This window comes from Egretta garzetta, unplaced genomic scaffold (assembly GCF_000687185.1).
Source record: "Egretta garzetta isolate BGI_Z169 unplaced genomic scaffold, ASM68718v1 scaffold353, whole genome shotgun sequence".
Taxonomy (NCBI): Eukaryota; Metazoa; Chordata; class Aves; order Pelecaniformes; family Ardeidae; genus Egretta; species Egretta garzetta.
In genome coordinates this window covers 379,087-394,445 of record NW_009259307.1, presented here as the reverse complement: position 1 = coordinate 394,445, position 15,359 = coordinate 379,087, and the positions used below count along the sequence as shown (strand labels likewise).

General features: G+C 39.3%; 1 protein-coding gene across 1 annotated transcript in view; it reads left to right on the top strand.

Moving 5' to 3' along the window:
* Nucleotides 1–15,359, top strand: part of PCSK5 (proprotein convertase subtilisin/kexin type 5) — a 254,875-nt gene that overhangs the window by 138,926 nt on the left and 100,590 nt on the right. The window contains exon 10 of the mRNA XM_035891730.1: nucleotides 5,427–5,530. Coding sequence (XP_035747623.1) covers nucleotides 5,427–5,530 — 104 coding nt within the window. The remainder of the gene's footprint in view (nucleotides 1–5,426; nucleotides 5,531–15,359) is intronic.

The following is a 15,359-nucleotide window of genomic DNA, read 5'->3' as shown; positions in this document are numbered from 1 at the left end:
CAAGCACATAATAGTCTTTACCTTTCTAGCAGGAAACTAACAGGATTATTTGCAGCGTATATGACAATTAGAACCTGTAAGGATGTCAGACATGTCAAAAAAATGTTTTGTATGCCCATATGTATGCATGGATGGATTATCAAACACTAGAGTCCATTTTTGTATCTTCTTATTTTCAGGAATTAAATGTTTGTGGGGTAGATTGTTTAGACACCTGAGCACAAGATAAGTACAATTAGAGGCTGCCTTCATGTCTCATACTCCTAAAATTCTCTGTTGCAACAGGCATCTTCACACTGACTCTTTATGTGACCTGGGAAAGAAGAATGTCTACCATTAACTTAGTTAATATTCCTCTCCATGAGGCTATATGTTGGAGCCGTTAGGTAGTAGGGTTGTAGATTTCATGGGACAATTTGGCTGATTTGTGAGTGATGGCAATGCATGAATAAACCAGGCAACTATTTCTTACATTTTTTTAATAAATTTATCATAAAAACCCTTAAGGGTGGTGTTATGCAGAAATTAGTGATGAAAATTATCTCCTACTAGTCTACAAGATGTATAGGGCACAGAAACTCCTTTTTACAGCAATAATTATCCACGTCTGTTCTCTCATAGCCAAGATTTCCAGAGAAGGTTATTTGATACTTCCAAATTGAATGGTGATCCTCTTCTTAGTGCACTCTATGATAGTGTGTTTCCTTGATTCTTTGGAGAAAAGTGTATTGTATTCTTCCAGCAATTCTCATCGGACTTGGCTATTTTGGGAAGAATTTTTTTTTCAGATAGGCCACCTTTGTCACATTCAAATTGCTGGTTATGAAGATAATGTAGCAATCATTAGCAACCACACCATTTTGCTAAAAAACCCCAAAGTTTCACCCTACTTGTTTGTTGCTCAGAATGATATTATTGGCACCAGTTATTTATTCTGAACAGTTATGTTTGGCATAGTGTCTTTATGCAAAAGGATAGAGCCTGAATCCTTTACTATTTCCAAGATTAGCCCAACTATCACTTGGGAGACTACCTGTGGAATGAAGAAATCGGATCTGGCCAAAAATTATGATCTACTATTTCTAAGCAATGTGTTTAAAGGTACAGTTAAATCTCAAATGAATATTACTGTAACATAGTTTAATATATTTGTCCTATTTCATTTTTTCTCATTTACCTTGCTTCATAAGTATTTTGAGAAGGCTAGAATAAGAAGACTGTACCTTAGAGCATAACTATTGGTTAAGGACACAACATTCATTATTTTTTGGCTGCTGTACAAGGAGTTTTGTATGTAATTGTTCTCACTTCTGCTTATCCTGGTTTGATGTTGAGTATTGTCTGGTATGTGTAATCCCAAGGCAATTTCAGATGAGACATTGAAAAAAAAATTTCTGGAAGGAAATTGCCCATTTCTTGAAATCAATCCATTTTCAAGCAGAGTTAGTACTGTTCTTGTTAATGCATTTGTCCATTTCAAGATGCTTAGCCATTAATTCTTTTGAGATTAATCAAGTGGTAAATCAATTAACATCAGTGACATCTTGTCTGGATCTGGGGCCCACATGGCTAGCAAACAACTGTTTACTCACTTAGGATCCAATTTTGACATGTTTTACAAATATTTGACCAATTCTGTGATTTTTCCAGATGCTTTAAAATTGGCTGCTAGACTATCTTTTCAAACAAAAAAAAAAAAGCCAAAACAAAAATTCCCTCTTCTTTCTCCAAATGAACTGCTATTTTGACATCATTCCAGTTTCTTTCTTTTTTATTATTTTTTTTTGTTAAAGTTTCTGAAAAAAATTATGGGCAAACAACTGCAGACCTATTTTGTTTCAAATGAGGTGTTTAGTGTACAGAGAAAATTTCAATCTGGCAATAGCTCAATTCTAAGGTCCTAAAGTAAGCTACAGAAATTGGTTTGAATATTGTTCTTATGCTGTTAAATCTCTTAGATATAAATATTCCCAAACTGCCATTCCTTGAGAAGAAAACATAAAAATCATATGAATTATACAGTAAGCAAGCAGATTTGGAGGTTGCATAAGAGGCAGATGGATTTAATGATGTAAGATGTCATGTCCTGGAAATCAGACCTTTGATCAAGGTTTTCTGCCCCAGATATTCTTACATTATTTTTTATGATTAGATAAGGATGGTAGATACAACAGTGAATGGCTCAGTTTTCAAGATCTGCCATGCTTATTGTTTTTAGAAGTAAACTATGATTCTGAGACATAATCTCATTTGCTGACTGAGCAACTAAGTCCAATTTATGAGAAGTTAGTATTATTAAGTGAAGACTACTTTAGATCCTTTACCTAGGCATACTTAGATCAACCATTAGATCCGTCATTCCTCTTTAAATAATCAGTTGAGTGTGCCTTATCTTGAATCTCTCCTTCAGAAGTTGAGAGGAGTATTTTAGTGCCTTATTTTTTCACCAGTAGCGTAGACAGCTTACTTTAGAGAATAACAGATTGTTTAGATTCCAGATTATAAAGAATGCAGCTCTTGGGATTCCTGGAGGGCTTCCTGAAAGCCTGAAACATGTTTTTCTAAGATTTTACACAGGCTCCCAGTGAAATTCCTCAGCTGGTATAAAATCATATTGATTTTCTTCTTGAAACATACTACATGACTGTCCAAGCATACCCTATCTTACAAACCCTTAATGCTCCTTAAAATCCATGATTTTTTTTTTAACTGAATAAACAATTACTGCCATCATAGTCCAACTGTCTAGTGTGAGAATTTCCTCTTTAAGAAAAAAAATGTATCTATGGGCATGTTAATGCTTTAATAAATGCTTAGGGACAGAAGGCATCAACTCTCCTTAAAAATAACAGAATAATTTAGATATGGGAATACCTTTGTATTCTTGTGTATCTTGTAGACAAAGCCAGAGAGAGATTAAGTGGCCAGGGATTGATATAGCTTGCAAGAAATTACAAAATATCTGGCTAAAATTAGTAAGATTGAAAATCATCTTCCTTTTTCAGATTATTCCATTTCCTCTTCCTGTTTCAACAACTATAGACAGGACTTTCTGTGTTGACTCTGGAAGAATATGTGGCACTTTCCATGGTGTCCCAGCTGTAGCTAGAAAGGTGCTAGATTGTATCAGCATGCTCATGGTCCGCACACCTACTGGGAAATGTTCTGTAATGAAAAAGATACACACAGTATTAATATCATATTACTGCAAAGGAAATGTGCAAAATATATATATAGTTAAGTGGTTTGGTCCCTGTCTTTGCATTATTCCTTACAATCTTGTTACAAAAAAGAAGTCTTACATTTTTAGGCAACTTCTACTTCTTTCCAAGCATATGAATTATAAGGCTATTGGAAAGTAAAATGTGTAAAAATCAGTTATATTTGAGTAAATGTCCTGTACGTCCCACGTTTTTCTCTCCTGTACAGACTTACAGACCATGGTTCTGAAATTGGTTTTCATTTTCAATAATCCCGCCAACACAAGTGAACTTCTATTGGTTAATACCCATGAATATGTATGTCTACATGTGCCCAGAGGATAGGCTAGGAGCAAATTTTTCTATAAACAAGTTGACTGCAGGTTTGCAATAACTTCTGCATCCCTACTGCCTTCTCCTAAACATGCAGCTTGTGGAAACTGAAATTTGTCACCTGAAAACCTGAATTGATGTATCTTAAATGAAAAAGAAAGTGCTCACTTTTTAATAGATTATCACCTGTATTCACTGATTGCTTCCTAATAGCTTGCTTTTGTCTCACAGGATAAGCAGGATTCCACTTCTGTATTTAAGCACCGTAAAGCACTGATTACTCAAGTATTTCCAGAAAGATATTCTTTTGACAAAACAAGTTCTGAAGGATGTGAAACAATGTCTGTGGATGCCAATCCACACAACATTGATTTGTCTATATCAAACAGAGAGATGAGTGAGATTTTTCTGTGTCTTCCACTGTCAGGGGAACTTAAGAGAAGAACAAGATGCTTCTGCATGTTTGTTGTTATCCTGCGTCTGCTTCCCAAAATTTCTCACTGAAATTTCTAGTAACTTGACTATGTGTTGGTTTAAGAGTGTAGTCATTCCATGTAACAGCAATGTTCCAGAAAGTGACTAGCTCACAATCACCCATGGGCTGACCTTCCCCACACTCTTATGGCTGTTGTCTTGGCATAGTTTCTGCCTGCAAGTGGAAGCAGAGCCCAAGTATCATGCCTTAAAGATAAGTGCAAGAATAAGTCACTTGTCTGCTGGCCTAAGTGACTTCTTGGTCTGAGAGGCACAAGAGTGTGTGTTAAGGAACTGAACCAAGATTTCCTGGGTTTTCAATGACTGCCTAGTCCTGGACAGTGTAGACAGCCAGTGCTGGGTCTGACAAAATTCCTTCTGGTCTATCTTCATCATTACAACTGAGTGGAATTGTGCCAGTGAGTGCAATAGGGGCAGATAAAGATACTCTGAGAATGATACTGAGTGACTGGTGTTCTGCACTGAGATACTGTTTTCCTCTTCATTATCTAGTGGCTCAGTTTATCATTCTCTCTACTAAAACTGCATTTTTAAATGGATTATTATTAATCTTCTTACAGATGATAGAAAAACTGAGAAATTGGAAGGAGAAAGAAAAAAATACCTCAGTGGTGGCCATGCACCTTTAGATCATCTTCTAAGACAAGAAGTTCTTGGGGTGCATCTAAGAGAAACAAGAAAGCTATATTCCCTAAAGATTTGCTCTAGTCCTACATGATCAATGGGTATTAATGTCATTGTGAGGATGCAAATGTCATCTTCTTTCACCTTCCCAGTGGACAGTTTATTAGGAATTCCTTAAAGGACTATGCATCTGTGCAATCAGGCGCTTGCTCTGTAACCATTCAGATTCAGTGCTGGCTTCTTGGTCTTCTTGAAGAATACACAGACCCTCAGTGAATTTCAAGACATGGGGTAATAGGCAAATGAATAGCAACAGAGGCACCTGAAATAGCTTCAGTAGGAGCTGAAAGTCTAAAGGAATTACCAGCTTGAGCATGCAGTTAGTAAGGTTTAGTAGAGCTTTTCAGCAAGCCAACATTTTGCTTTTTTTTTCCTTTGCACTGGTCAAGGTAGATAACATAACAGTAGTTGGTGGTCATACAAATAACCTCTATGTGAAATCTACTCCTTCATCTTCCCTTAAGTTTTATATAATAGAATATTATCATATATCATTATAGTCTGCTTAATGCAAACCTCCCAGCTGTATAAATAATTTCATTTAGTAATTCTGTAAAATTTGAACACATTATTTTGAATGTAGCAAAGGAAAGCAGAGAAGATAAATGGGGGTTGGTTTGGTTTGGATATTTTTTTAGTTTCAATGACCTTGTATCTCTACGATCTGGTAAAATATGTCTCATCTCTGACTTTTGTCTTTCCCCTTTTTCATAGCCCATTTCTGACCTGGAGGGACATACAGCATATTATTGTCAGGACTTCACGTGCAGGACATCTGAATGCTAATGACTGGAAAACCAATGCAGCTGGTTATAAGGGTGAGAGCTTCCTTTCTTCTTTGCTGTCAGAGGCAACATCTTATTTGATATTTTTGAAGAAAAAATAATCTCAAGTACTTTGTTTGACCCAATATTGTGCATAGTTTTGAGACCTTTCAGGCTGAAACTGAAGGGTCTGTCTTCACTTTATAAGGAAAACCTCTTAGAATGAATAAACCCCAAACCAGCAGCTACAAATTGCATTGGACAGATCTTCTTAGTCCCCTTCAGTCCTATTTCATGCACTGCTTACAGAAAGCTAAGTAAATCAGTGGTTTTTAATTCTTCCTTGTATAGCTAGTATTCTGATAAAATAGTCTAGAGCTGAGGATGCAGCACTTTCTGGATTCAGACCATATTTTCATTCAGAATTGTTGACAATTTTTATTAAAAATTACAAAACAGTATTTTCAAATTTCTGTTTTATATGATTCGCCTTACATTATTTATGTTTAAGATTTCTGTCAGATTAAGGATAAAATAAAATCTTGAGCTATCAAGACTTTTAATGGGACAAAAATCATACTATTCGGTCAGCTATCATGTAAGTTTCTAAAATTTTGGCTTGTAATTTTGTATTAAAGCTATGTATTTTTATCTTTTTCTCTCTTTTGCAATGCAAGCAGAGGTAAACATCTGTGCCATTAAATAAGATATATATCTTCAGGATGAGCTAAAACTGGACCTTGAATCCATACAGCATTGCATTTCAACACAGATTGGCTTCTGCTTCCCTTTCACTAAGTTCTTACTGCTTTCAGTTTGTATTGCATCTAAAAAAAACCCAGAATGGCTTGTTCCTGCTTCTTTTTTCATGAGAATTCCACCCAAGACTGCAGTACTTCTTTTAAGATGAGATTTGAACTGTTTTGCGCTAGGATCTCCTGTGAGAAGAATGTAACATACAAGAACCCGTCAAATCTTTACCCTGGTTTCAGTTTAAGACTAAAGGCTAACTTTAATCTATTTCAGATCAAGGCATTGCTACTATAGAGCATCTTTAATATATCATTCTGACCTATGACATTTCTGTGGCAATGGAATAGAAACTAAACAAAAAAAACCTTCCATTTTTGGATCCAAACCAGGCTCTAAACTACAGAGGATAGATTTAGAAATGGGTATAGACCCTCATCATGTGAAAGTTCTGACATTCAAGAGCCTGGTTTTGTCCCATTTACAAGCACATGCCCACACACAAAAACACATACCTAGTGAGAAATAGATACTTCCTTAATTGTAATAACATTACAGTATTTGTTATTGTGAAACATTTCCCAGGATTTAAAAATTTTGGCAGGAGATTGTGACTGTATTATCATTTTGTTGGAGCTATCTGAAATTCAAACAATACTTTTCAAGTAGCATAAAGTAGAGCTTTTTTTTTTCCATAACTCACTTCCAAAATTCTATATTTTTATGTTTTTCCACTTGTTGCCCAAGAGAGGCAGACACTCTGTGAGGCATTTCACAGCAGCTGTCACTCATTATCAAAGGAGAGGTCACACTAACACACCAGCAGTAGCAGCATTGGCAGCAGGACTTGCACTGTTGCACTACTGGAGCCTGCTTATTTTGAATCCTTGGACCCACACATTTTTCTATGCATTGTAGCAGGTAAGTAGTGAGGCAAAGGGCTGAAAAAAAGGTTTCTTCTCCACTTGTGCAAAATCACAAACATAGATAAGCTCAACTGGGGGAATGGGATTCAGGAAATACAACTTGAGCTGGCAGAGCTCTGCTGTAGACTCCGTGGTGGAATTGAAAAAAAGGAAGACAAACTAAGTGCCTCGACCTCTGTGGAGCTCAGGAATCAACCTTAACCCAAATAAAAGCACTAGTTTTAACTAAATTATTTTGGCAACTTAGGCTGAGCAAATGGTTCCAATAAAAATGCAGTGCTCTCTAAACCTCTGTTGGTTTTGGAAGAAGGAGAAGCAAAAGATTTAGATTAAATCGCAACATCCAAACCTGAATTCAAAAGGGGGTTTGCACAGCGCTGCTGGCAAGACTGAAACAGGTTTTTTTTACTATTGCACGTGGCAGTATTTAGTATAATATTACACTATTATCCTTCACTGTTGCCAAGAGTAACAATTAAAGTCTGGTTTTTCATAGATGAATTACTCTGATCAGACTGAGTTCCTTAAGGAATTGTATCATAATTTTGTTGATGGCAAGAGCTGTATTTCTTCCACAGCATGTTCTTAACAAAGGAAAGGGTGGAAGATTTTTTTTTTTTTTTAAATTAACTAAAGCAATGACAGTCAAAAGAAACAACATGCATAGTGGGAAAGAAAGAAAAGAATAAGGAGAAAGAGAGAGACAGGCTTGCTCCTTTAGAAATGGGAACTGAAAGGGTGAAAACAACAAAAACTTGGAAGAACCTCTCACTCAACAAAGGGTCAGCAAGTTGGTAGTTGAAAGTGGGTCAGCATGCCTTTTCAGAGGGCTGTTTTGCTGGGGCTGCATGGCAACCCTGTCGCTCACTATAGTCCCTGGCAGTGTTTTGCCATTGCAGAACACAGAGAAGGAGTTCACAGATGTCATTACTGGTTGCAAGATCTTCTTTTTTTTCTGTCTTACATTCATAAAAAGAAAGATTAATTCACGAAAAACACTTTAGCCAGCTAGTGATTTGCTAAAGCAGTGCCCGTTATTTGTTTCATTTTCTGGCAAGTAAACAGCATTCATTAAATGCATGTCAATAGAATTAACTCAGAGATGGGCAAGAATTTTTTCTTGGTAATTTTTTTATCATTGTTTTGCTGTCAGTCAGCATGTATCTTTCCTCAAGAACTTATTACCTGGTAGTCTCAAAAAGAAAGAATTGAATACTTATTTTGGGATGTTCTCTGGTTAGTCAGTTGTACATCTAATTTGTTACTAGATAAAGAGATATGTTATGCTCAATTTTACTCCAAAATCACAGAGTTTTTTATAATTAAAGCAGTTAATTAACTGATTATATGGAAAAATACTGGAGAACATCTGTTTTTGTGAAGTTATCAAAACTGTTGATCTGGTTTTGCTATGGCAGATTGGTATGCAAAGGCTCCTTGTTCTGTCAGTTGGACAACAAGAACATGCAACTGCATTCATAAAAAGGGAATGCTGCATTAATGCTGACTTGTCTCTACGTTGAAAGATACAGAATGAAACTGCAGTTTTAAGAACAATGATCAAATCATCTGAACAATTCTTTATCTGTAAGTGAAGCTCCAAATACTGTCAAATACTGTCTGGGGAAACAGACCATTCGCAGTGAAGGAATACTATTAATTTGCAGGGAGATTTTTAGGCAACATCCTTCACTCTTCCTGGCTCTAAAGTGTACACAATAACACTTCAGTACAGTGACATAAAATACTACTGAAAGATAAAAGGAAATCAAAACTCTAGCCATTTTTTTCATTTTCAGGCCATTCCTAGGCCCAGTGGAGGTATTATTCCTACAGAAACTGAGAATCATCTGATTTGCCAGGGGGTAGCAGGCAGACTACCAGAGTTACATCACAACCCTTTAGGTTAGCCAAAGAATCTTTTAATGTAATTGCTTGCTTACAGTATTTAATAAAACTGGTGATTACTCTTGTCATGAGCCTGGGAGTGAGGAAGAGACGAGCTTATCTGTGCTCCTAGATAGCAGACCTAGATTGGCCAGATTTAAATTGCTGTAAGATAACCAGTAACAAGGCACAAATTTAGAGACCAGCAAGAAAATCTTCACAACAATGTGTACATTTCAGAGAAGACAAATAAACCATTCATAAACAGCCAGCTGCATGTTTTCAATAACTTTAGAACTGTATTTTTAAATCATTGTTAGAAGCTGGCATAAGACTTTTGAAAAACAGTAAGCACTTGTGAATTTAGTGTGTCAACCAATCAAAGCTGTGCCTCTGTCAGAAGAGCTTACAGTCTTACAGACGCTAGCTGATACTTTCACATGCTGTTAGCAGCCAATATCAACTCCTGCTCACCCCTAACACCCATACACATGGTGCACAGAGCAAGTGAAACAAGGGCTTTGAGTTTGGCTGTTGTAATATCCCAGTTTGGGGTATTTGGTGATCTGACACCAAACACATGAAGTTGCATTAGTATTCGTAGGAGTGAGGAATTCTATGCAAGCTTTGTGTTTGAAAGATTAAGGTGATATTTTCAGGCAGACAACTTATAATGCTGTTGGTAAGTTTCTTGTTCAACTTGTTGACAAACATGGGAAAATGCAAGCTATCTCACTTGTGACCTGTTTCTCTCACTCTCCCAGGGCTGTGTTGGCTCCAGGCAGTGTTTCCCCACCAGGAGTACCCTAACCACTATGTCCTCTGGCCACCTGCTCTTCTCAGCAGGCCCATGGCTTCATTGCCAAGCCGTGACACAGAGCCATTTCTGCAGCTTTACACCACCCAGGGAATCTCCTTAAACCAGATTTTGTGTCCAAATGTATTAGTGTCTGAAAAAGGCTCCAGCTTAGTAATGTCACTTTCTAAACCACTGATACATGATAACATCATCAGAAGAATGTGACAACTGGAGTCCTTTTTACCAGATATTAAGCTACACAATTTTAATGTTGTGGGAATGAATTTATCAGGAAACAAGCGTATCACATACCATTTCCAAATGTGAGTCACACAAACCAGAACCTTACTAAGTAAGGTTTTTTGGGTAGGCAGTGAGGAAGTTGCAATAAGTCCAAGGGCAATCAAAAGAGACTTCAGAGCCTTGGGATGACTGATTAAGGGATCAGGAGCACAAGCAGTGTTCTCCTCTATCCTTCCAGTTGCAGGGAAAGATGAGGGAATGAACAGGAAGACCCAGCAGATCAATAACTGGCTCCCACACTGGTGTCACCAGCAAAATTTTAGGGTTTTTGATCAGGGGCCGGTCTACAAGACACCAGGCCTACTGGTGACAGGTGAGGTACACCTGTCTCCAATGAGGAAAAGGATCTTTGCACAAGAGTTAGCAGGGCTCATTCAAAGAGCTTTAAACTCAATTTGAAGGGGGAAAGGGATGAAACCAGGCTTGTTAGAGATAAGTCTAGGGGCGGCATGCCAGTGTTTGAGGTGCAGTGTGCTAGCGAGGTCCTCTGGTCTTCTCCACGATATGCTGAGTTCACTGGAGCACATTTGAAATGTCTCTGTACATTAGTGCACAGGTAGGTGCACAGCACCTACCTCAGTGGAGGTAGGAGATGGAGATCCACACAGCAGCAAAGACACAATGGTTGTTGTTGTGTTAGAAATGACAGAAGATCGTGAGAACAGTCACATAGGAATTAGGGCTTCTCCCCCAAAAAAGGTGGCAGGATCTGGCCCAACTGAAAGTGCACCTACGCCAAGGCACGCAGCACGGGCAACAAACAGTAGGAGTTGGAAACTACTGTGCAACAGGAAAACTATGTTATAGTTGCAGTCACAGAAACATGGTGGGATGACTCGCACAAATGGAGTGCTGCAATGGATGGTTATAAGCCCTTCAGAAGGGATAGGCAAGGAAAGAGAAGCAGTGGGTAGCCCTGTATCTTAGGGAGTGTTTTGACTTGCTAGAGCTTGACAGTGGTGATGAGAGTTGAGTGTTTATGGGTAAGAATCAGGGGAAAAGCCGACAGGACAGATATTGCGGTGGGAGTCTGTTATAGACCACCCAACCAGGATGAAGAGACAGATGAAATATTCTATAAGCAGCTGGCAGAAGTCTCACGATCACTAGCCAGTGGGAGGCAGTTCTGAAGGGCAAAGGAGTACAGGAAGGCTGCAGATTTTTCAAGGAGATCTTAAAGGCGCAGGAGTAGGCCATCCCAATGTGCCGAAACACAAGCTGGCAAGGAAGAACACCAGCCTGGCTAAACAGAGAGCTTTGGCTGGAACTCAGGAAAAAACCCAGAGTTTATGACCTTTGCATGGCAGGCAACTCAGGAGGACTACAAGGATGTTGTGAGGGCATGCAGGGAGAAAATTAGAAGGGCGAAAGTCCAACTAGAACTTAGCCTGGCTACTGCCGTAAAAGACAAAAAAAAAAGTTTCTATAAATACATCAACAACAAAAAGAGCTAAGGAGAATCTCGATCCTTTATTCGATGCAGGGGGGAAACATAGCAACAAAGAATGAGGAAAAGGCTGATGTACTTAATGCCCTCTTTGCCTCAGTCATTCATGGTAAGACCAGTTCTTCTCAGGGTACCCAGCCCCCTGAGCTGGAAGACAGGGATCAGGAGCGGAATGAAGCCCCCATAATCCAAGGGGAAATGGTAAGCGACCTTCTACACCACTTAGAGACACACAGGCCTGTGGGGCCGGATGGGATCCACACAAGTGTACTGAGGGAGCTGGCAGAAGCGCTCACCAAGCCACTCTCAATCCTTTATCAGCAGTCCTGGCTAAATGGGGAGGTCCCATTTGACTGGAGGTTAGTCAACGTGAAGCCCATCTGCAAGAAGTTCTGGAAGGAGGATCTGGGGAACTACAGGCCTGTCAGTCTGACCTCGGAGATGAGGAATATTATGGAGCAGATCATCTTGAGTGCCATCACATGGCACATACAGGAGAAGCAGGTGGTGAGGGCCAGTCAGCATGGGTTTATGAAAGGCAGGTCCTGCTTTGACTAACCTGATGTCTTTGTGTGATATATGACATGATGACTGGTGACCCGCCTAGTGGATGGGGGAGAGGCTGTGGATTTTGTCTACCTCAATTTTGGTAAAGCCTTTGACACTGCCTCCTACAGCATTCTCCTGGAGAAACTGGTGGCTCATGGCTTGGATGGGCATACTCTTTGCTGGGTAAAAAGCTGGCTGGATGGCCGAACCCAGAGAGTTGTGGTGAATGGAATTAAATCCAGTTGGCATATTTTGTGAAACTCAAAGCCTAGAAGGCAGCATCTTTACTAATCCAGATTAAATCTGGGCATGTAGAGAGTCTTTACAGTATGGTAAGTGTATGCCTGAGTTGGAGTAGCTTGTGTTCTGAAGATATCCATGAGTCTCTATGTGGGAAAATTGGAAGATAAGACTGGTGAGTGTTAAATCAGGTATGCTTTTTTCTCCCCTAAATTACTGGAGCCTCACAAGAAGGCCAATGGCATCCTGGCTTGTATCAGGAGTAGTGTGGCCAGCAGGAGTAGGGAAGTGATCGTGCCCCTGTACTAAGCACTGGTGAGGCCACACCTGAAATACTGTGTTCAGTTTTGGGCCCCTTATATCAAGAAGGACATTTTGGTGCTGGAACGTGTCCACAGAAGGGCAATGAAGCTGGTGAGGTGTCTGGAGCACAAATCTTATGAGGAGCGGCTGAGGGAACTGGGGTTGTTCAGCCTGGAGAAAAGGAGGCTGAGGGGAAACCTTCTCTCTTTCTACAGTTACCTGAAAGGGGGTTGTAGCAAGGTGGGTGTCAGTCTCTTTTTCCAGGTGAGAAGCAACAGGACAAGAGGAAATGGCCTCAAGTTGTCCCATGGGAGGTTTGGAATGGATATTGGGAAAAAATTGCTCACTGACAGGGTTGTCAAGCTTGGAACAGGCTGCCCAGGGAAGTGGTTGAGTGACTGCCCCTGGAGGTATTTAAGACATGTAGATGTGGCACTTAGGGACATGATTTAGTGGTGGACTTGCAGTGTTTGGTTTACGATTGCATTCAATGATCTTTTCCAACCTAAATGATTCTATGATTCTAAGTAGGCAACTGACAGCAAGAGTTCTGGAAAAGCAAGTGTAATTTTGGAAAAGATCATCTAGCCATTCATACATGACCAAGTCTTCAACAACTTGTATGTAACATCTGAGAGAGATGTTGGCACTCAATCACATAGGTAGGCATTAGTCTTATATTAGCTGAACTGGTTAGAGTAATCTGAACACCTTTTGCCTTGTAGCCCCTGCTTGGAAGTTGTTTGAAGTCAGAGCAGAGTTTAGTTTAGCACCAGGAAAGAAGAGAAGCAAGCCAGCTGCAATTAATAGCTAGTCTAACAGTGAGTGGAAGTGTCTCCCTCAGTGCTGACAGAACATGTATGATAGGAGAAGGTCTGTGTCCTCAGGAATCTTAAAGCACATTTAAAGTCACAGGGTCAGGAGTCACAGGAGTCACAGGGTCAGTACCATAAGCTTTATCATTGCGTCATACAGAAAGCATTGCTGTAGCTGAGAAAATATCCAAGGTGGGATTTGGAACTTAAGATAGTTGAGGAAATGTGGGGTAAAAACATACTTTTTTTAGCATCAAGTTTAAAGTGATTGTCTTTTTATTGTATGGTCACTGCAACATTTCTAGATGGCTCTTCGTTCCTTCCCACATGCAACAATTCAGATCACAGCTATAAAGGAAGTTTTCTTAAGTGTAATATTTAATCACATTAGGAATTTTTTAGTGTTTCATATGTTAAACCCCCCAAAATTACCAGGTATCTGAACTTTGCTAGCCTTGAGCAAGACCCAAGAAATCTCTGGGATTTGGAGAAGGTAGCTGGTAAATACATTGAATTTTGCAGCCTAAGTTGTGGTTACTTGGGGGTTTTTTTCCGCCTAGCACAAATTGAGATTCACACAATGTTGCTTCCAGTTGAAAGACATGTAGGATCAGGAATATATCAGTATTGTTCCAGAGATGGAGATGTACAGAGGTGGAGAGGGAATCTCTCAGAGAAGATAGGGAGTTGTCATTACTTCTCCCATCCTAAAACTCTTCAGTATCAAAGCTTCTCATTACTTGTCAGCTCTGCAGCACTCTGTTCCCTTCTGGCTCTGAAAAGTAAGGAAAGGAGCTTGAATGTAAAATGGAGTCTAAGCAGAAACTTCAGGGCTGTGCCGGGGTACATAAAGAAAAGTAGATTGACATTTTGTGTTACAGTTGGTTGCTTTCCCAGGGTCATATCTTGTGAGTCAAACTTGCACATGTTTTAAAATGTAAATTAAATAGCTCTAAAGCAGGAGTAACAGCAGGCAAGAGGCAAAATTAGGCTTTAAACTTCTATTCTAATAGCACTGAGAATTGTCACCAAACCATGACCAGCATAGCAGACCAAGAATTAAAAAAGATAGTGCCTCTGCTTAACAACTGACAGACTTGGTGTCCATCTGTCCTAGATATAAAGCTATGCACAATTACTGTGCTCTGCACCTCCTAGTATTCCAGACATTGCCAAGTGGATTGACAGCGCTAACAGGATGCACACTATGGGAATGATAACCTTTGGCATTATTTTCTTTTAACAAGCCCAACTCAGACCTTTAGCAAAACTCTGCAAAGGATTGGGAGGCAAGGAGGAAGGGGTGGGATAGAAGTCTTCTGCTATGGACTCACAACCTAAGAGTCTGCCACTTAATGTGAAATGTAGATTTTCATTTTGCAGTATTAAGAAAGAAGAAACAGGATCAACAAATTTAAAAAGTGAATGGTAAACTGATGCAATTCTCCAAAGCAGAATGTTTTAATTATAGACAACGAAGACTCTATTTTAAAAGTCCTTGAAAGTTATATGCAATTGCATGACCTCTTTATATACTAATTATCGAAGCAGTACACTTGTGAAAAAATTCTAGGCAAATATCTAGCCATACTTGTATACATCCATGGCAATGGTGAACACTTTGTGCACGGGGTACAACAAGCACCTTCCTTTGAGACCATCAAAGCTCTTCATTGCTGTCGCATTGCAACAGTGCATTTCGGTAATTACAAAACGGGCAGCTGTGTTATTACCAGAGTGCATCCACTTTAGTGGAACTAGGATTCAGGCAAGTTAGGAAGCAGATCTCACCATCTACTATACAGTATTTTAAGCACTTAGAGCATCCTGGCAGGATGTAGAACATCTAGAAGTAATAGGGAAA